At 48.6% G+C, this 22,728-nt stretch overlaps 1 protein-coding gene across 2 annotated transcripts in view; it reads right to left on the bottom strand.

Moving 5' to 3' along the window:
• Positions 1-1,557: 1,557 nt before the first annotated feature.
• Positions 1,558-22,728, bottom strand: part of Wwc1 (WW and C2 domain containing 1) — a 146,644-nt gene continuing 125,473 nt past the window's right edge. The window contains exons 18-24 of one of the 2 annotated variants that reach the window (XM_076855691.1): positions 16,630-16,762; positions 15,315-15,479; positions 8,959-9,051; positions 5,635-5,644; positions 5,073-5,314; positions 3,199-3,320; positions 1,558-1,624 (exon numbers count right to left, since the gene is read on the bottom strand). In XM_076855691.1, coding sequence (XP_076711806.1) covers positions 1,558-1,624; positions 3,199-3,320; positions 5,073-5,314; positions 5,635-5,644; positions 8,959-9,051; positions 15,315-15,479; positions 16,630-16,762 — 832 coding nt within the window. The remainder of the gene's footprint in view (positions 1,625-3,198; positions 3,321-5,072; positions 5,315-5,634; positions 5,645-8,958; positions 9,052-15,314; positions 15,480-16,629; positions 16,763-22,728) is intronic. The other variant, XM_076855690.1, reaches the window with a different exon arrangement.

Consider the following 22,728-nt stretch of genomic DNA (forward strand, 5'->3'; position numbering starts at 1 on the left):
GGGCCCATGCCAGTGTGGGTCCAGAGAGGGATCCAAGAGTCTTCATTTAATTTTTTTTTTTTTTTTTTTTTTTGAGACTAGTTCTTGCAATGTTGCCCAGGCTGGCCGCAAGCTTCTCTGGGCTCAAGCCATCCTCCTGTCTCAGGCGCCTGAGCAGTTGGGGCTGTAGGCAGGTACCATGGTGCCTGTTGAGAGTCGGCACCATTTCTTCTTTTTACAGTGTTGGAAATTGAACCCAGGGCCTTGCATATGCTGGGCAAGGGCACTATCACCGAGCACCAAGAGCCTCCAGTTTTACCTGGCTACCCACGTGCTTCTGATCTGGCTTGGTGCAAAATACTTCTAGAGAAGCTGCTCAGGATGACGTCAGGGAGAGCAAGGGGGACGAGAGTCTGTAGTGGTTGCTGTTTGTCTGTCCACAGCTGGTTTCTGACTCACTGCAGTCGCTTCTGGAAAGTGGAGCCCTGTGAACATGAGGGCCCACGAGGGCATTCCTGATGTGACTCCCCCAGAGAACGCTGGCCTGGCTTCTTGCACGATACCACCAGGACCCACAGCACTGAAGCTGGGGGTGATGTGGATTAATACTCGCAGGAAGAAACTGCAAAGTTGCCTCTCAAGGTGGGGGGTGGGACTCCACAGGAAAGAGCAGGCATGGAGAACACTGCCTCTCGATCGGGAATTTTAATCTCATGAGCACATAAGCAGAGTGGGCAAAAGAAGAAAAAAAAATCCCCTTCCCCCCCCAGACTGGGGATGAGAGAGGAGGAAATGAGAAGAAAGAGAGAGTCCAAAATCAGGGAAACACAGACGGGAGGGATGGCAGAGAAAAAGCAAGAGGGAGGAGGTTCTTTTCAAAGGCCACTTTATTGATGGAGACACAACTGGATGGAGTTCTCCGCAGCCCTCCCTCACTCCCATCAGTGGCTTCACGGGGCATCTGAGAGCAGTGTGGCCCATCGCCAGCCGGGGCTGGATGCTCGGCCAGCTCTGTGCTGCCCACCGCAGTCAGGCGGCCACATAAAACACGTCACAGCTCATGAAGATTCATGGATGCACCTCTCAATCCCCAAAATGGTGTCTTTGCATTTTTTTTTTTAATATTATACAAAATACGTTAACTAGGAAAGGTTAGCTGTGCTGTGTCATCTGTAGGACGTCCTTTCAGGATTATCGTCCCTCAAACATGACTTTTTATTGCAGGAAAACCTCTAAAAGGTGTGACTGTACAAAAAAAGGAAAAAAAAAAAATCTAGATTTTTAGGAAGAGCAGTAACTTAACACTGCTTTAGTTCATTTAAATTTTCTTTCCCAAAAATACATTCCTAAATATACAAACTATACAATCTTGTCATTTTTAATGCTGGTTTTTTTTGTATTTTTTTTTTTTTTAATAATAACAATAAAACCCAAACTAAAAAATCGGTTCATCTTCAAACCAACAAGAGCTAGAGGACTTGTGACTCAGTACCTTCATATAACACCACATAAATAACTTTAGCCACAGTCAACATTCACAGCGTGGTCAGAGGGACAAAGGGAATACTTTTCTGGCGATTACACATCATCTGCGGAGAGAGCTGGGATGTTCATCCGAGGCCGGGTGAAAAACGCCATCTTCTCCCTGTAAAGAGGCATCCCTTAGGGCGGGGCTTGGGGTCTCTTGAGAGATGTTTGGTCCAGGATCATTCTTTCTCTTTGGTGCCTCGTGCCTGTTAGCACCCGCACTACCACTGGGCTACACCTGCATCTTCGGGGGGCTGCCCTAGATGTTGTAGGATGTTTAGCAATGTCCTTGGCCTCTAACCACGAGTTATCAGTAGCCTTCCAGGGCTCCAGGTGGGATAATCAAAAATGTAGGGATAATGGGCATGGTGGTGCAGACCCGTAGTTCCACCTACTCTGGAAGCTGAGCTGGGAGGACTCTTTGACCCACAGAGTTTGAAACCAGCCTGCATAACATAGTGATATCCTGTCTCAAAAAAAAGGACACTGCCAAATCAAATGTCCCTTGTAGGGAGAGGAGGGGCTATAAAATCATCCCTGGATGCGGGGTACAGTGGTGCACCTGGCTCAGGAGGCTGAGGCCAGAGGATCGTGAGTTCAAAGCCAGCTTCAGCAACTTAGCAAGGCCCTCAGCAACTCAAGGAGACTCTGTCTCTTAAATAAAAAGGGTTGGGGATGTAGCTCAGTAGTTAAGTGCCCCTGGTACCAAAATAAACAAATAAATAAAAATCCCTGGTTGCAAACCACTGCTTTAGGGGACACTTTTGTATGACCAACCATACAAATCAGAGGCATCTCCGAGTTTGAAAGGGCACTTGGACCTGGGCTCAGTGATACACACCTATAATTCCAGCTACCTGAGGGGCACATATTAAGAGTCTAGCCTGGCCAACTCCATGAGACCCCGTTCTCAACGTAAAGTAGGGAAAAGGGCTGGGGATGCAGGTCAGGAGTAGAGCACTCAGGTAGCACGTATGAGGTCCCAAGTCTAATGCCCCACACAGCAAGAGAAATAAAAAGATCTTAGGGTGACTTCCAGCATTTCTTTGTTTCAGATTCTCCATTTGTTAAAAATTTGAGAGACACCCAAACATAGTTAAATAAATTATAGAATATTTTAGATATTTATATTCCACAAAGGGATCTCTTTAGTACATACACAAATACATGTGCTTTGTCTGGAAAAGACAACAGAAGTGGAAACCCAAGGTCCTTTGTGGGTGGAAAGCCCAAGCCAAATGGCATTTAGGGGCTCCTCTGATATGCCTGATTCCAGTGTGGCCAGAAAGTGGATCCCTGAGATCCTGGCAGGCAGCAGGCAGGCAGCAGGCAGGACAGGGAGGCCCTGCGGGGTGGGCAGCTACGACCCCCAGGCTGACTCATCATTCAGCCAATCCTGGGCAATCACCAGTAATGGAAACGCTGGGAGGGGGAGCCTGGAGCAGGTGGCGCATTCATGAACAAGAGGATCTAGCGAATTAGCTGGAGTTGTGTGGGGACAGATAAAGACAGGTGGGGGACGAGCACCAAGAAGCCCAGACAGGCAGCAACGCTTGACAGAGGATGAACATCTGTCACAGCATGCGCTACAGCTCTGCTAGAGACCCATGCCGGGACTAGCGCAGCGAGGCCGGGGACTAGCGCAGCGAGGCCGGGGAAGGAGGCCAGGGCTGGCGAGGGCCGCCGACTTACCTGAATGACTGTACTTCTGGGGGCTCCTTACAGCTTTGGCCACGCAGCCTGTGCACGTCCTTCGCGGCCGCCCTCATCATCTTGTCTGTCTGCAGCTCACCCTTGTGCTCTGTGCGGTCCATCTGGGGGGTGAAGCAAGCAAGGCCTTGAGGTAGTGGAGGCCTCCTGGCCTCTAGAAATGTGTGCTGCCTCATCTAATCCTCAGGCCACCCCGGGGGTAAATTTTGTAATTCCTTCTATTTACCAACTTGAAATGCCTGAGGCTTAGGCATGTCAAGAAATTCCTTTAACATCAAATGAGTGAAACAAGGTGGAAACCCGATTCCAAGTCATGCTGTCATGCATAAGTGCTCTAGGTCCCTTATGATCCTTTTACTGATATAAACCTACATGAGGGCATTTGAGAAGGGGCCATGGAGAGCAACACACACTATCCTCATGTCAGACCCTTGAAAACATGGCACAAAGAGTTTTGGTCAAGGAAGCCATCATTTAAATGGGTTGTTAGAAGAAGTAATAGATGTACTGTTTTTACTATTGGAAAGCACAAGTTTTCTTAGATTGTGTTTTCTTAAGGCAGGGCACATATGTGCCTGTTTTCTCATCTGTTTTTGCTATGACTACCAGGAAGCTCAAAGGTAACAGTAACTACAATTAGGTTACATTAGGTTTGGGATATATTTACTTCCTTCTCCTCCTTAAAGCTTTCTAACTTTCTATTCCCGTCCCCCATGCTCTTCTTATAACCCCATTTATAAATATACAGGGTATTACTAATAGGGAAGAAACAAACATTTTTGAGTTGCCAGTCGGTTTGAAGTTCTTGGACTAGTCCAGATGGAAGAAGTACAGCATCATCTTACTGCCCTAAGATATCACTGCTTGTACCGAGAGCTAGGATTTTAGCTGATGGCCCGTGAGATGATCCAGGTAGACCACATTTGTCTGGCTGTGTGAAGAGGGAAGTAGCAAGGTCTTTCTTGCTGTGGTGGCAAGCAGAGAGAGTAGCAGGTATTATTTATTATAAGCAAGTCAAATATGGTCTCTGTATATCGGTTCTATCCTGTTTATTTCTTCATGATAGTCTGGAATCTGCTGGCCTAGAAGTCTGGTGGTGCCCAACTCAAGTTCTCACCTAATTATTTTACATACAGCTCAAGTAAGCAACAGGTCTTTTAGCCACTTAGAACCTTCCTGCTTTGCAAGACCTGCGAAACCGAAGGGAACATCTGCTAAACATGGATGAGATGAGCCCGGAGCTCTAAGCGATCCTGAACTGCTCCTGCACTTTGGAATTCTCTGACTCCCAGACTGTTCATCGTGTTGCTGAGGGAACATCATCTAGATGTGTAAGTCTCCTACTCATTGGGTGTTTCCTTGCACTGTCCCACTGGGTAGCAGTCTGCAGCGCCTTTGGAATTCTCAGGCTATGAGGGGCTTTGCCTGCATGTAAAACCTGCCAAGAGCGCAGCAGGAAACCCCCTCACCCAGGCGGGAACTCCAGGGCATCTCGTCAGCCCAGAGCCCGGCAGATCAGCTCTCAGCTCCTTAGCGGGGTGTGGTGCAGTGGGACTGCCCGCCTGGACAGCCATGGTCAGGGTCCTAGCTTTACCATGTTGAAGCGCATGTCGGGCTTGGATTAGATTCCAGATGTGCATGAGCAAGGAGGTCAGGCAAGAGAACGCATCAGTCCTAAGGACTTACACAAACGAGTCAGCCCCCCAACAGGTCTTGTGGCCTCCTCAGTAGTGGGCAAAAGGACACCTGGGTCCCTTTGAAAGGACACCTGGGTCCCTTTGCGGATGGAAATGAGGGGTTCTTGGACCTAGTGGACCTTGAGTGGGTGTCTTGGGACCCCTGGAGACGGCACTCACCCTCTTCTCTAGCATCCTCAGCAGTAGGCGGAAGCGCTCGTCCTCGCGCAGCCACTGTGGCAGCTCCTTCTCCCCGTGGCTCTTGGCTTGCTCCAGCCGCTCCTTGAGCTCCCGCAGCACCGAAATCTCCTGAGTCAGTTGGCTGTGCCAGGTTCGCGTTGCCTGCAGGTCCAGCTCAAGGTCCAGCGAGGTGCGGATCAGGCGCTCCGTACGCAGGGATTTCACAGAGGAAGGCTGTGGGGCGGTAGGCGTGGCCCCAGTTACCAGCTGGCTCCCCACAGCGAGGCGCATGGTGCTCCCCCTGAAACCCAGATCCCCTCCCTTGCTTATCAGCAGGTACCACCTCCTTTTAAATGTTCTTGTCCTCCTTCAGAGCCCTGATAGATGCTCCGGCTATGCGGCTTATGCTTATTGGGCATCTACTGGGTCCCTGGCACCAAGTTTGGGGATTTATGTCCATTGTCCCATCTCATCTTCACAATCCAACTCTTAGGATCTGCACTACAGATGAGGCTCACGGTGCTTAAATCACAGAGCTGAAGTCAAGCTGAGCCTGTCCCCTGCGGTGATGGCTGGCCCCACCCACTCACTGTACAATGAGCCACTTCAAGCCTCAACATTTGCACCTGGCTAATGGATGCTGGCCCCTGTCCTGTCCTGCAGTGGTTTCCTCCATGCAGGCCTGATCCCCTGGAGCAGAAGTCCGGTCTTCGAGCCTGTATGCCTCTATCTATGGCCCTCTAGTGTTTCTGCAGGCCTGGGTTCATCCCCAGGGCCCTCCTCTTTCCTTGAGGCTTTCCTCCTCTGCCACATCCAGTCTATCTGGTTTGTGGGCATGCCAGGGACAGGAATGTCACCTGAACCTGGTCAATCAGGATCTCAGTGATTTGTGAGTGTGCTGTCTCAGCCCAGCCAATAATAATCACTGCTGGCACTTTGCTCAACCTCTTGGAACAAAGGCAACTTCTTTACACAGAGGTTGTGAAGGCAGCAAGATATATCTAGACTGATATAACATGGTCATCTTTGCCATCATATGGGGTGATCCTGCTTAAGAACTGAGCTATCTGATAGGAGCAGTGATAATTCAGGGGAAATGAAGTCTGACGACATTCTTTCAACTGCTTGATTAATCCAAGCCTGATTTTTCCTTTCTTTATCTTTTTCTTTTTCTTTTCTTTCTTTCTTTCTTTCTTTTTTTTTTTTTTTTTTTTGTGGCACTGGGGATGGAACCCAGAGCCTTGCATGTTCTAGGCAAGCCTCTACCACTGAGCCACTTCCCCAGTGTTACTGTTTGGATTTAAATGTCCCCTAAAGTCCCATATGCTGACGGGTTGCTCACCAGTCTGTGCTGCTATTGGGAGAGGTGGGCTGAGTGGAAGGACCCGAGGTGGCTGGCGGTGTGCCCTTCGGGGGGATACGGAGACCCCGGCCTTCCCCACCTCTCCTTTTTGCTTCTGGGCTGCAGGAGGTAAGCAGCCTTCTCTGCCACGCGTCCCTGCATGATGTACTGTGCTGTCACAGGTCCAAAAGCAACAGGGCCAAGTGACCATGGGTTGAAACCTCTGAAAGTGTAACCCCAAATAAACCTTTCCTATTTTCAAGTTAAAAGTCCAGCAGCTATTTTGTCCCAGCAGCAGAAACCTAACTAAGATACCCAGCCTGGACTTTTCCATTAAATGGGACAGTAAATTCCCTCGTTTGTTTTTGAGGTGCATTAGAGTTGGGTTCTTTTGCCATGTGTATGCAGAAGATCTTGATTAACACAATCATCAATTCTCCCTCCATCAAAACTAAAGAATGACTAAATGGCTGTAAGAGGCAGAATCCTCAGATGGCTCCCAGTATTTCCAACCTTAATACACTTGCCCTATATAATCTCCTTCCCTTCGGCGTGGATGTGATGGGATATGTCACCGGGTGACTAATCAGTTGTCTTTGAGTTAATCAAAAGGCAGATTATCCTTGATGGGCCTGACCTTATCAGGTGAGCCCTTAAAAGACGGATTGAGCTCTTCCTGGCTGGGTGACTCTGCTGGCCTTGAAGAAGTGATGCATGTTATAGAGAGGGTCACATGGCAAAGGCCTAAGAGTGACTTCCAGGAGTCGAGAGGGGCCTGTGGACTGCAGCTAGTAGGGAAACAAGGAACTGATTCTGCCAACAACTTGAAGGAGCTTGAAAGCAGCCCTTTCCCTGGTGGAATCTCCAGATCAGGATGCAGTCCACACCTACACTTCAGTGTGCTGAGACCCTGAGCAGAGGACTCAGCTAACTTGTGGCCCAACTCCTGACCCACAGAAACTGAGGTCATAAATATGTATTATTTGAGGCTGGTAAGTTTGTAGAAACTTGTTATACAGCCTTACAAAACAGACACAATGACCAATAAAGGGGTTTGAGATATGGTATAAGAAACATTTACTAGAAGACCTCTCCTCACCTTGCAGGGCTGACAAGCAGTTTCAGGAACATAAATTAGCTCCATGCAGAGGTTCTAGAATGCTTCTCTAGGGTGAACATTATCTGGTCTGTGCTTATAAGTGAGGGGGGGCCAAAGGAGCGGCTGAGTGATCTATGCAGCTCAAATTCTCAGAGGAGCTGTTGTGCTTTGCTGTCGCTAATGTCCAGTCTTGCCTGGTTGGGCTGCCACAGAGGCACAGTTCAGGCAGCAAGGAGAAGCATGGACCCAAGACCTGAGCCCGGCCTCTGGACTCTGCTGTTCTTATGGGCTCAGACCCACCATTGGGGAGCCCCTGAGTGGGCCATCCCCTGGCTAAGGGCAGGATCTGCAGGGCCTGCGTGGAAGGGAGTGGTAGGAGCAGGGGGTCAGGTAGGAGTTGTGCAGCAATGTTTCTGCAGGAAGGGCTGAATCCCTCACAGGGCTGAAAATGTCGTTCCCAATCTAACGACTTAGACGGACGGTGAGTGTGGGCTTGGAATCTTCATCGTGAACAGGATCTGCGACAGCAGATGGAGCAGAGGACCCCGGGTGGAAAGGTAGCCTGTCACCTGAGGCCACGTCCATAGTGCCACCCTGCCTTTCCCTCACACCTTCTCTGCACTGCTTTCCCTCTTCTGCCCTCTCTGCTGCCTCTGTAGACTTGCTGGGGACAGGGAGAAAGGTGGCACTAGGCAATGAAAGGACCACATTTTTGTGTGTGCAGTGCTGGGGACGGAGCCCAGGGCCTCATGCATGTTAGGCCAGCGCTGTGCCAGAGTCACAGCCCAGCCCCGGACCCACTCCCAATTCTGGCTGTCCACTGGCAGGCCTGTAGGAGAGGTAGAGGGCCTTCCGGGCCTCATGGCGAGGTCTGCTCTCCTCTCTGGCTCTTTCTTTAATCTCTTTCTGACCTTTGGGCTCCTGGGTTTCTTCTGGTTCCGCAAACGCACCAGACAGAGGTGCTTCCCAGCCATGTTGAAAGGGGAGCATCTCCTGCGGTCCTGTGGTCACAGTCCTAAGAAGGGGTCCCTCCTTTTCTGAATGCCACCCCCTAATCTTTCAGCCCAGTTGCACTGGGGCCTCTTCCCTGTTCCCACCTGATTCCAGAAGGTGCTGAGCATGATTCCATCAGACCAGGAGACTATGACATCTGGGTTGGTTCCTAGTGACTTTGATTTCCACCCAGATGGTCAAGCACACATACCCCTGGTCTCATCCATCTGTCCCAATCATAAGGCTACGGTCACCCTTGGGCTCTTTCTCCGGTGCTACACAGGCCTTGTTGCTCCCAAACTTCCATTTGCAAATGCTACCACCCTCTGAGGACAATGCCCTTCAAGCCAGTGGCCAAGGAGAAATGGCCACTCATGAGGGCACGCGTGGGCAGGATGCAGGCCTTCTGGAAATAAAGACGGAGTGGACAAATAGCTTCTGGTGGCTCTTACCCGCTTCATCCTGACGCTGCGCCGCTCCAGGGAGTTTCGCACAAAAGGTGGCTTTTTGGAGAGAGTGGAGCTGTCACTGTCGCTCCGATTCAGCTGCCAGAGAAAAGGGAAGTCAAGCATGGTCAGAGCACATTCTGGAAGGAGTGCTGGGGCCTGCAGGGATGTTCGGTCGTCCACTCTGCCCCATCCTCCCTCTCCTCGTGCAAACATCCCGTTGCCTATTCTGAGCTTGCTGTGGCCTCCCTTTTCTTTATTCGCAAAAAAACACCCCACAAACACTCTCTGAGCATGTCTGCATGTTGCTTGCTGCTCTCTGCATGACGCGGAATGAGAGAGTCCTGCGACAGCCACCGTGAAGGGAGCACCACCACCATTTTACAAACAAGGGCACAGACTGTGCCTCAGATTGGTGAGCTGACGAACACCCAGCAGGGTTTGACAACATAAGCGTGGCTGTAGGACATCCTGTCCCCTTGACTTGTGACACAAAGGGCTGTTTGCGTCACCTCTTCCCTGTCATCCACAGAACCCACCTTAACAGGCTCAAATAGAGCCACTATCAATGCTGACATCTGAAGCCTGGGGCTGTAGCTCAGTCCGAGCACTTGCCTAGCATGCTGCAGGCCCTGGGTTCCACCCCCAGCACTGCAAACCAACACCCCACAACATAAACAAGAAGCCCAGCTCCAAGGTAAAGCCTGGAGTCTGTATCCTTGGAGTGGTAGACAGACAGGGGCTGGAAGGGTTAAGCTGATCATAATTCTCCTCCTGCAGGATCCCCCAGTGCCTTAGTCACTTCCACTCCCACACAGGGCTCGGATTCTCATTCATGGTCAGAAATCAGGTGTCTGGTCCGCAAGGGATGCATTTCTACTGAGGGTGTCATCCCCCCTCCCAAGGACCAGAGAGGACTGTTGACAGGAGGTGAGAGCAGGTGGGGCTCCTTTCCCAAGCTGTTTCCACAGTCACCAGGGCTGGCCCAGGCCAGGCTACTGCACCTGTCTGTCTGTCTGGCAGTGTCAGTTCTCTGTGGCAGGCCTCTCCAGAGAAGCCTCTGGTGTTTTCATATTTGTGGTTATTGATTATTACTAATGATAGTGGCATTAATAGTCCTGCTGAGTTGATGAGCATCGAAACTTCAAGGACGCAACTGGTGAAACCGGTATTGTGCCAGACAGAGCCTCAACCACAACCAGAAACAGGATGGCAGATGCTAACACTGATGATGGCCACTTGGATAAGCACCTACCAAGCACCAGGTGCTTCACCTACAGTTCCACTTAATCCTCAAACTAAGCCAATGATGGTCCAGAAGAGAAAGATGCTTTTACAGGTCACAAGCCAGAGCTCTTCAAACCAAGAGCTCAAGGCCTACTGGAAATGCCAGGGTCATGCCACTTCTGGCCCCAGCTGCATGTAGGACTCAGGAATGAAACCAGTGTGCAGATGGAAGGAGATGGTCTCAACAGCTGGGGTAGATTCACAGGGATGGAATGGCTGCGTGCGGTTCCAGAAGGGGACTATATCCCACACTAGGGAAGTCGAACACAGCATTGGAAGAATATATGTCATACCACCAGAAATGGGTATCAGATAATTGACCCTTTAGTTGTGACTGTTGATGTTTCAAGGATTGTGTTGTAAAAGAGAGGGGAAAGCTACATTAAATTCTTGAACTTTGCTTTCTCTTATTTCCAGATTTCTTTTTCTGGGCACTGGGGATTGAACCCAGGGATACTCTACCACTGAGCTACATCCTCAGCCCTTGTAATTTTTTTATTTTGAGACAAGACCTTGCCTGCTTGCTTAGGACCTCACTAAATTGCTGAGGCTGGCTTTGAATTTACAATCCTCTTGCCTCACCCTCCTGAGTCACTGGGATTATAGGCGTCCACCACCATGCATAGCTATTACCAGATATTTTAATGCACTTCATCTCATACATGGCTGAGGATATCACTGCCTCATTATTACTTCCATTTACAGCTAGGGAAACTGAAGTAGAGAGAGGAAAAGTAATTTGAAGTCATAGGGAGCCTGTTCAGGGATGAGAATTTTGGAGGGACTGGATCCACTGGTCAAAGTGTGTCAACCAGCAAATGGGAAAATACAGCTGATAAATACCTGGGTGTCGTAGAGACCTGTAATCCACTATCCCTATCCTAGGGGACTTCAAAGTTAGGTGTGACCCCAAGCCAGGGAACCTAACCATGGGACATAGGACATGCTGAGGAGCCAAGAAAGAAACCACCCAGAAGGCAACATTTATTGTACAAAGGTGTGACATGGGCTAGGAGAAGGGGCTGCTCACAACTGGAAGCCCCTCAGTTGGTGGCTCTAGGTGATAGAAAGCCTACAGGTGCTGGGCTTTGTACTCAGCACCTGTGTGCCCTGGACTAAAGTACTTTGACATCTATTAAATGAGGTGGACACAACAGGCCTTGCAGGGAGATTTGTAAGATTAGTTTTGTTTTTTTTTTTTGCAGGGGAGGGAGAGGTGTTGTCGATGAGCATTTGAAATCCCATTCTGTGGGTGGGCAAATCCACCTCATGATTCTCAGTGGGAAACAGCACCCTCCCCAAGCCCCAAGCCTTGCTTTCATGGCTTCCCTTCCAGTAAGGAGGAGGACAGGACTAAGCTGTCACCTGGATGCACCCTACCTTAAGTTTTGAATCACAGCCTGGGTCGCTGGACCCAATTCTCTGTTATTTACCATCAAATTTAAACAAGGTCCTCTCGCGCGCTACACACACAGCATGCTTGTCAGTATCTCAGGGAAAGGCCATTAGTGAGGAGCAGTGGCAGTGGCAATAGCAGCAACTAGAGGTGGCCAGTGGGGACAGAAAACTGGGGAGGCTTCAGCACAGCAGTCCCCCCCACCTTGGGAATCTATTCTAAGACCCATCATGGATGCCTGAAAGTCACGGGTAGTACTAAGCCCTATATAGATAACATCTTTCTTACACCTACATACCTGTGATAAGAGTTCATGTATAAATTAAGCACAACAAGACATTAACAATAATTTACTGTAAGATTTAGCAATCTCAGAATACAACAGGCTTCCTTTCCTTATTAAGAAGAGAATGTTCACCTTTTCACCTAAGGAAGCAGTTCACAGCTTTCCTTCGTCCAATCTTAATGGCCAGCAACACTGCTCTTGCATTTTAGGGCCATTAAGTCAAACCCTTATTTGACTTCATAATAAGGGTTTCTTAAACATAAACACTGCAGTAGCTGACAGTTGAACTGGTAACAGAGATGGCTACTAAGAGACTCATGGGAGGGGGTAGTGTATACAGCATGGATACGCTGGAAAGGGCTGATTCTTGTCCCAACTGGAATGGAGTAGGGTGGCATGAGATTTCATCATGCTGCTCTGAATCGTAAGCAATTTAAAAACTTACAAGTTACCTCTGGAGCTTTCTATGTAAAGTTTTCAGACTGAGAAAAAGTGAAACCTGAGAAAGCAAAACTGCAGATAAGGGAGTGCTAACATATTGAATTCCAGATGCGGCAGTGGGACTGGCTGGGCCACGTCCTGCAGCACATTGTATTATCCTCACCTGGTTGGCTTTGTGGCATACTTTTACCTGTGGTCTAGTCTGTCTTGTTCCTACCTGACTTCTCAGGCTGGTTCTACAGCCTCACAATAAATATGTGAACTACCTAATTTCAAAAAATTTCCCCGACATATTCTGCTCAGTCTGTTGCCTTGGTGGTAGGAAGTGACATGCTGTCAGTCAGAGACTAGAAAGCATGGAGCTGGTGGTGCCGTGGGGGTAGGTGGGGGCACCTCCCTAACACTCTCTGTTGGGAGTTTGTCGATGCTCATTTTGTGTATGCAAAACAGAGGGTGAACTTGCTACCTGTTGTTCCTGGGGGGAGATGTACTCCATGCCTGTAGAGTTTGAAGATAAATAACAGGAAAATACACAGGATGCTGTAGTTAGTGATTTCTTGTACCCTTCAGTAAGATTCAGCAGCAAAGAAGGAAAAATATATGGCATTGCCAAGAAAGGCCCCATATAGCACGTGGTCCATGCTGACTGGGAATCTCTTAACTCGCAGGCTTGCATTCTGGCACAGATCATAAACCACAAAAGGGCTTAGCCAAGTACCGGATAGTTGCAGATGCATAATAAAAGAGAGCAGAGGTTCTTGTTCTTCGAGGATGCCAATCTGGGAAAAGGGACATTTAAACCCATTTAAACAGGAATTTGACAGTACAAATTGGTGGGGTAAGAAATGGAAAGTCCAGTGATCTATTTTCAGAATATAGTGTTTCATCTTTGATGTAAAATTACTGAGAAAATCAGCCAAGGAGGAAATAGAACAAATGGTTACCAGCACTTAACACCTGAGTGTGACAGATTCACAGTCCCTTGACAACCAGGAGGAAAGGGGAGGGGGCCTGCCTGACCAAACAGAGATAAACTCCTTATGTGCCCAAATGCACTCAGTCCCACAAAGGCCTTCCTGCCACCGGAGAACAAAGGGGGTGGGGACAATTCAAGGTGTATTTCTTTAAATAACCCAATAAGAGATAGTAAAACCTAGGTGACATTAGGGAAGACTGTGGGCCCCATATACTCAGCCAATGAGGACCTGGGGAGGTACCACGTGTCTAGGACTGTGACATTGCTGGGGGTTGTCTGCTGGCCCCCAGAGGCCTGATCTTACAAGACCTTTATCTTTGTCTCTCAGTCCAGGCTTTGGGTTTGGACAGGTGAGTGAGTCTCTCACAGAAAGTGAGCTTTTAGTTAGAAAAGATAAACACATTGCAAAAGTTATTCCATTTTCTATCTCCTGTTTAATAAAATGACAACTGCATTCTTTCTAATCCTGCTGAAAAAGAAGGAGGCCAACAGTAACTTCTTTGGGTGTGATTTTTTTCTGATGAGTGGCATTTTTCCTTTCCATTTGTTTTCCACTGCACGTTTATAATGGTGGTAATTTTGCAAAGAGCCAGAGGGTCTTATCTGATCTTAGCAAATGGTCTCATGAGAGGGAAGGGCAGGGTGTGAACAAGGAGGAAGTAAATTGTTGGGAATTATAATAATAACGTGGATCAAATGCAGATGACTAAGACTCGAACATTCTTTAGCTAAGATGATCCTATGAGGAAGAGGGAGACCCCATCCATATGAATCACTGACAGCAAGTCAGATGGGGTTTTTGTTACAGGAGCTGGTGTGTCTTGTGTGGTATACAACTAAAAACCAGTGACATCTTGCAGCAATCCCAAACCAAAGTTGCTTGCATGCTTATGCTAGCAAAAGTCCCTTTCAACTTATTTACATGGAGAGCACCAAATATGCAGGAAGCAATCAGATAAACAACCCTCCCATGGGAAATGACACGAAAGACCTCCAGGCTAGATTGATTCCCCTGGCTGGAACAGGTGTCAGATCTTGGCTGCTGTGGCCACTTGGATTCCTAACTCCTGGCATTTAATAACTATTTCTCTTTCCATTACTTTTTGTTGCTTGAGAAACCCTCATGTTTCAAAAAATATATACAAAAGAAAAAGGAAGAATATTTAATCACTGAACGTGAGTAAATACTGTGGATATTTTGGTATAGACTTTCTAGTTTTTTTTCTGTTCGTACTATTCAATTATTTATTATTATTATTATTATTATTATTATTTTTAGAGAGAGAGAGAATTTTTTTTAATATTTATTTTTTTTAGTTTTCGGTGGACACAACATCTTTATTTTATTTTTATGTGATGCTGAGGATTGAACCCGGCGCCCCACGCATGCCAGGCGAGCATGCTACTGCTTGAGCCACACCCCCAGACCAATTTATTATTGTTTTTTAAAATGTTTTGGTGGTGTTGTATTGGAGATTGATCCCAGGGGTGCTCTACCACTGTACCACATTCCTTGTCTTCTCCCCTCCCCACTCCATACCAGGAAAGTCTTTACTCTCTCTTATTTCTGAAGGCTCTTTTTATTTTGAGACAGGGTCTTGCTAAATTGCCAAGGCTGGCCTCCAGCTTGAGACCCTCCTGCCTCAGTCTCCCGAGCTGCCGGGATTATAGGCACACACCACCGTGCCTGGCTCCTCTACTTTTAGACTTAACTACAGCTAAATCATCCTGTGTCTATTGCTTGTCATTGGCTTGTTTCAGAATGTCATTTTCCGGAGCCACTAAATAATCCCATCAATCAATCAAAGCAAAAGACCAACCTACGAAGTGGGTCTGTGAACCTGATGAAACCAAGACTTCGAGGAGCCCCCCAGTTGGAGGCTACCTGACCATGTGAGGATCCAGATTGGCATCCAGAGCTGGGTGAGGGGCTTAGCTACCCAAGGAAAGGAGGAAGGTGCCCGAGGCTTGCTTACCCGGCACACGTACTGGCTCTGGGGCCCTGGGGAGAAGGTCTTGGAGCGGATGATGGTGCTCCCCCGAAGAAATGGCCCTGGCGACGGGGTGCCCACACGCCGGTCCTTGGGCCGCACCACTGTGGGGGATGGGGCCACCGTGTCCGTGTTGGTCTCTTTGTCCACCTGAGGAAGAAGTCGCAGGCTTGAGGACACCATGTCCACTGAGTGTCGGCCACCCACCCAGAGTCTACCCAGCCACTCTCCACCCAACCTGTGCCCCTTCGCCGTGGGCCCGCAGGCACAGCAGGGTCAATCAGCCCAGTCCTGCCAGAGCGGTGCCCAAGGCTGGGGGTGCCCATTCTCATTCTTCCACCTGTGGCTGGGGGGCTAGTGGGAACCCCCAAACAAACTCACATGGTGAGGCACCTCGGGCACCAGCATCCCGGGCCTCACGTCCTCATGACCTATGTACCCCCCACATTTGACAAAGACACTCCCCAGCTCTCCACTGCCCCGGTCCAGAACCTCAGATTATGGAGGCCACTGCCAAGTCTCCTTTTTAAAACAAAGCCATTGGGTTTTCTGCTGTCCACACACAGCAATCCCAGGTAAAAGATAAGCAAGCAAAAGCACTTCAGCTCAGGACCTCTGTTAGCCTGAAGAGCGCCATGGTGTGATTTTGAGAAAGGTTCCCTGTCTGGCTGGAAAAAATGTAAAGGGGAGCTGGAAGGGGGACTCAGCTTCTGCTCCAGCCTTTGGAGCATGTCCCACCTGTAGCTCCACCCTGGGGGGTCCTGTTCAAATGCAGTGGGTGCTGTAGCTGCAGGTTGGAGATCTCTATGGAAAGAGAATCCTGCTACAACACTCTAGTGCTGCCAGGAAGCAGGAGGCAAAGGAAATGTGGCTGGACTCCCTCTTCTCGTTGCCCTTTGGCCCCACCCAAACATCCATTCTTTGGAAGCCTCCGAAACTATCTGCAGATTGGTATTACTGCGTCCATCTTAAAGTCGGGAAACAGAGGCCTGAAAGGGATGAAATCACCTGCCCCAGATGACAGAGGCAGGGAGTGACAAGGCCAGGGTTTGAACTGAGACCATGTGACTGCAAAGCTTGAGGTAGCATCCAGAGAAACAGGGGAGCCACAGAGAGCAGAAGAAAAGAGACAGCCTCTCCTGGTTTATTGTCACCAAAATGACCTCAAGTCACGGGGGCAAGGGATGCTCCTTAACAGTTTACTGCAGGTGGCCTGTTCTGGTAGCCTGTCCCCTGAGGCTAGAGGATGAGACCTTGCCCCAACCTCTTCTGAATGCCAGGGCTCAAGGGCTCTTCCTACCTTCAATGCCGGGTGATCATCTGGGGAGGCTTTCTCTGCAAAAAAATCTTCTTCTCCCTCCGCTTCCTCCCCCTCTTCGTCCTCTTCCTCCTCAGCCACAGCCTCATTCTCGCAGGTCTCCTCCTCGTACCTCCTGCAATGACAAGACACTGTGGTTATTATCCCAGAAGCCATGCCATTCACCTGCATCCAGGGGAAGTGCATCAGGAAGAGGCTCCCAAGCTTTTTCATCATTGAGAAGACATTATTCTCAAAATCCCCAATTTAGGGCTGGGGATGTAGCACAGTGGTAAACGCCTATCTTGCATGCATGGGTCCCGGGTTGGATGCCCAGCGCTGCAAGAATACAAAACACCCAACTGCAGCGAGATGTAATTTATATCAGCAAAATGCATTTTCAGTGTACAGCTGTCAAGTTTTGATCAGTGTACTCTCTTGTGTAACCACCACCACACTCAAGATCTACAACATTCCACTGCTTTAAAAAATTCCTTTGCATCTTTTCCAATCTTCCCCCACCCCTGAGCAACCACTGATCAGCTTCTTATCATTATAGATTAGATTCTTCTACAGTTCCACGTAAGTGGAATCAGTATGTATTTACTTGTCTCTGGCCTCTTCTGTCAGTACAGCGTTTTGGAAGTTCCCCCAGGTCCTACAGGCATCGGTAGTTATTTTTGTTGATGTGTAATATTCCCCTGAGTGGATATGTTGCAATTTGTTTAGTTTTTCCATCAGTTGACCCACACTTGGATTCCTTTTATTTCTTAGCCATTATGAAGAAAGCTTTTTAAGACCATTCACATACATGAATTGTGGGCCGTTACAGGTTTTCATTTCTCCTGGATATTATATGAATGGGCTGGAGCAGTTGAGATGAAATGCTACCGTTCTGGAGGCTGAAGCCCAAGATCAAGGTGTTGGCAGGTCTGGTTTCCTCGGAGGACCCTGTCTTTGGTTTGCAGAGGGCCACCTTTTGCTGATCCTTACTTGTTCTTTCTTCTGTGCTCACACATCCCTGGTGTTTGTGTGTCCAAATTTCCTCTTCTTATAAAGACACCAGCCAGACTGATTAGGCCCCACCCTCGCTTTAACAGCGTTCTGTCACCTAGCTGCTTCTTCAAAGGCCCTGTCTGCAAATACAGCCACATCCTGATGTGCTGGAGGTTAAGATTCAGTATATGAATTTGGGGAACTTGATACAGCCCATGACACATACATAATCAAGAGCAGAATGACTGGGTCATCCAGTGAATATAAGTTTATTCTTTTATAAAACCGAAAGCGACTCTTCAAAGCAATTTTCTCATTTTACAGTTCCGCCAGCAATAAAATGAAAATTCGGGTTCCTCATTAACACTTGGTCCGTCTGTCTGTCTGTCCTTCCTTCCTTCCTTCCCTCCTTCCTCCCTCCCTCCTGTGTTGGGGATTGAGCCTAAGATCTCCAGCATAGCAGGCAAGAATTCTACCACTGAGCTGCATCCCAAACCCTTGTTGGTCCTTGCATTTAGTCATCTACTACACCTGGGTTACAGGAGATCATTCTATATTCTGCACATGAATCCTTTGTCAGGTATTAGTATTGTAAAATATTTTCTCTAGGCCTGCGGCTTGCCTGCTCATGTTTTTAGACGGTATCTTCCAAAGAGCAGAAGTTTCTAATTAGGATGAAGCCCGATTTATTCATTTTCCTTTTACAGTGCTTTTTATGTCCAAAGAAATCTCTGCCTTCTCCGACCTGGGGAAGAATCTCCTGTCGTCTTCGTTTTAGAAGTTTTGTAGCCTCCGTTTTCACCCAGGACCCATTTGCATTATTTTTTGAACACGAGGTGAGATATGTGCCTTCCCCACGGGGCCTCCTGTGCAGCACGACTGGCTCAAGAGAATCATCCTGGCGACATCCTCTACAGCCGTCCTCTGCCCTTGGACTCCTGGGTGGGAAAGATTCAGTGTGACAAATGGATTTCCAGTGTTACACAGTCGTTTATCTTGGGCCTCATCTTGACTGCTCAAAGACGTACAAACCTGCCAGGCTTCTGAGCAGCAAGACACGGGCTTGCCACGCTGAGCCCACAGAATTCTAGCCAGAAGCGGAGAATTCGACGAGGAGGCTGGCTCACCAAGGCTGAGGGCGAACCTCAGATGTCCCTGAGGATTTCCCAACGGGGAGAAGGGATCCTGGGTCTCTACCACCAGCCCTGCCACGCAGACACCTGGGACCTCAGCTGGGGAATCTGGCCACGGAGGGGCCTGTCCTTCCCTTCTTGGCCCCAGCAGCTTCTCCATCTTCTCGCGAAGAAGACGTGGAGCCTGGGAATCCGCGGAAGCCCCTCTAGAAAGAATGCTGCAGGAGCCACGGTCCGCAGCAGAACGCGGTGCTTTCGGTGCTATGCTACGGGCTTGGTTCAACAGCGTTGGGAGAGCTCAGTGCCACTTCACAGACTCAAAAAGTGAGGGGCAGAGGTCCTCAGGTTCCAGGTGCTCAGCGGGGGCATCAAGTTCCCAGGGGGATTTGTCCAAGCCCATTGAGGCTCGACCAGGATGGCAGTCTCTTCCATTTCACTGAATCTGATCTAGACATTCCAGGTCAGGGGGAAAAGCCCACTCCATCTCAACGGCAAAGAGAAAAATTATTAAAATAGACAACATCTTTTCACCCATTGCCATAGCAAAAAAAAAAAAAAAAAAAAATCTGATAATATCAAGTGCTGGTGAAGGTAGAGGAGATAGGCAGAACACCGGGCGAGCATAAAGGAGAGGAGGGAATTTTACACTAGGAACAAGGGCTAGCGGTGTCTTTTAAAATAAAAAGTATACATATGCTTTATTTTTATTTATTTATTTATTTATTTTTGCAGCACTGGGGATTAATCCCAAAGGTGCTTTCTTTACCACGGAGCTATATTCCCAGGTCTTTTTTTCTTTTTTTATTTTGAGACAAAGTCTCAATGAAGTTGCTGAGGTTGGCCTAGAACTTGCGATCCTCCTGCCTCAGCTTCCTGAGTCACTGGGGTTACAAGCATGTGCCACTGCACTCAGCAGAAGGGTACATAATGCTGACTGGGCATGGTGGCACATGCTTGTAATCCCAGTGGCTCGGGAGGCTGAAGCAGGAGGATCATAAGTTCAAAGCTAGCCTCAGCAACTTAGGGAGGCCCTAGCAATTTGGTGAGTCCCTCTTTCAAAATAAGAATTTTTTAAAAAAGGCTGGGGATGCAGCTCAGTGGTTAAGCACCCCTTGGTTCAATTCCTGGTACCAAGAAAAAGGACACACAATGTTGATTTAAGTATAGTGATTCAATTAAATCAACCATCTGAAAAGGGGCAGGTTAAGGGAACTCTCAATCACTGCTGTGGGAACATTTTCTGTACTAACAGAGTCATTTGAGAACTACTCTACCACGGCTACTATTGAAATATAAAACACGCATGCTCTGGGGCTCAGAAACACCACTTCATATCTGCCCTAGACAGGAACACACAAGTTCCTGAGAAGGTAAATAGGACGAGTTTCTCCGTCTAGCATGGTTGTGATTATATTCTATGTTTTCTAATAATCTTAATTTTATTTTGCTATGGCTCTTAAAAAAAATATATAATTCTCTGCACTAAACAAACCTAGGTAAGGCCCCCTGTCATCCCAAGGACTCGGGAGGCTGAGGCAGGAGGATGGCAAGCTTGAGGCCAGCCTCAGCAACTTAGCAAAAATAAAAAGGGCTGGGGATGTAGCTCCATGGCGGAGGGCCCCTGGATTCTCTCCTCAGCCCTGCAAAACAAACAAACAAACAAACAAACAATAAAAGAATCCTAAACAAATCCTAAACAAATAAAAAGAGGGAGAGTCATGCCATGCCGGACCCTGGTGCTGAACTGAAGAGTGTAAATTAGAAGGCAGAGCTGGCCTTTGGCAGAACTCCACCTGGGACTCCAGAGCTAGGCAGCCACCCTGGGACCCAAAGAAACCTCCAGCTTGGGGGGAGAAGGTCGCAGATGGACGGACCCGCGAGGCAGCTTGGGGGATCCCCTGGCCTCTTTGTGAGTAAGAGGCTGGGGAAGTTTGAATGGCAGGGGGTGGGGATACAGGGGGCCCCAAAGGGAGAGAGAACAGAAGGCGGTTGCTAGGAGACGGCTTGAAAAGTCGCAGCACAAGCTTGGAATTTAGCGGAAGCCACTGATCTCGTGCCAGGGTTTTGGGAGACAGGTCCTGGGCCTATTTCTGGCATCAGATCTTGGGCTGTGTGAATTACAGTACAGGGTGACACAGTCGTGCCAGAGAGTAGGGTGTGGGGGGGGGCAGAGGCTGAGACAGTGTGGAGGACCCTAAAATAAACAAAAGATCCCACAAAAATTCCAGGAACCTCGCTGTACTCTTTCTCACAGGGAGAAACGGTCCAAGAGGACTAATAGAGAGGTTAGCAAGCTACAGCTGGTGGAACAAGTCCAGCCCACCGATTTTTTCTGGACAGTCAAAGCTATGAATCGTTTTTATATTTTTAAATGTCTGGAAAAAAAAAATCAATAGGAGAAGGCTAATTCGTGGCAGGTGCAAATGATATGAAATGCAAATTTCAGTGTCCGTAAAGGACATGTCGGCAGAGCACAAACGGGGTGGCCGGTCTGCAGACTGTCCAGGGGCTCCCATGCCACAGAAGCAGTCTGGAGGCGCTGCGGCAGGATCCATATGGCCCACAGAGCCGACAATATTTGCCATCTGGCCTTTTCCAGAAAACATTTGGTGATCTCCGGAGTCAAAGATACGAAGGGAAGGCTCCTTCTGAGACCAAATATATACAGTGGGGCTTAACAGAAAGATAATCCAAGAGTCAACGTACAGCTTCCTCTGGGTCAGGGTCTGTGTTAAGGGCTAACGTGCATCATTTTATGGACTCTGCAAAATCCCCATGATATAATGGCTATCTTTAAAATCTCTGCTGCACAGAGGAGGAAACGGAGGTTTAGAGTGGTGGTCCTAACCAGGTGTGAGGTACACACCTGTCATTCTAGCCACTCAGGAGGCTGAGGTGGGAGGATCACAAGTTCAAGGCCAGCCTCAGCAACTTAGTGAGATCCTATCTCAAATAAAACAATAAAAAAATAAAAAGGGCAAGAGATGTAGCTCAGTGGTAAAGTACCTCTGGGTTTAATTCCCAGTACCAAAAAAACAAAATAAAACCAACATAAAAACAATAATAAAAAAAAGATAGAGTGGTGGTCCTCAGCCCAGGCGGCACCTGTCAATCACCCAGTGAGCTCAGACCACACCCCAGAACCCAGCATGCCCCAGGAAGTTGGCTGAGCTAACCTCTGAATGCTCATCTGTCTGAATTCCAAGCACAGGAGCTGAAGACCAAACTCTGCTTCCTCCCAGATGGCAAGATCCATAGGCAGTGGCCAATCCTGGCTGGGATCTCTTTTCCCTAATAATAATTTCTGTCACTTACTAAGTGTCTACTATACGCTCTGGAGTTTGTCTTCATTAGCAGCTTCTCTTCCAGTTTTTTCCAGAAACCCTGGGTCTTAGGTATCCCCCCCCCCCCCCCCAGTTTTCAGGGGAGGCTCAGTCAAGGTAAGAGGAGGTGAGGGCAGAGACGGGAAGGAGGCGTGGTTAGCTCCCACGGTGCTGGTGCCGCTCTGCTTCTGTAGTTTCTGGAGGTTGGCTGAGCTGAGTCCACTTGCTTCCGCTTTCTGCATGTGAGTTATTCTGCAGTAACACCGCACCTGTACTCTCAGGTTTGCTGCAGTGCAAGTGTCCATCAGCAGGCGAATGGATGAAGACAACGTGGCATGTATACACGGGGAGGACCTCGGGGCCATAAATCTTGGTCATCTGTGAAACGTGGGAGGGTCTGGAGGGCATTATGTTGGGCTGGAGAGGGAGGTGGGTGGGGGAAGAAGAGAGGTGAGGGGAGGGGTATGAAGTCACGCATAGACAGGAGGAGCCCACTGTGGTGGGCCCTGGACGGAAGAGTGACCATGGCCAAGCATGTACGGTGCATGTCAGAAGAGTTAGGAGAGGGGACTCTGAGGGTGTCAGCACAAAGAAACAAGGACTGTTTGAGGTGATGGACATTCTAATTAACCTGACGGCATCATTACACA

The sequence above is a fragment of the Callospermophilus lateralis genome, chromosome 5 (assembly GCF_048772815.1).
Source record: "Callospermophilus lateralis isolate mCalLat2 chromosome 5, mCalLat2.hap1, whole genome shotgun sequence".
Lineage (NCBI taxonomy): Eukaryota > Metazoa > Chordata > Mammalia > Rodentia > Sciuridae > Callospermophilus > Callospermophilus lateralis.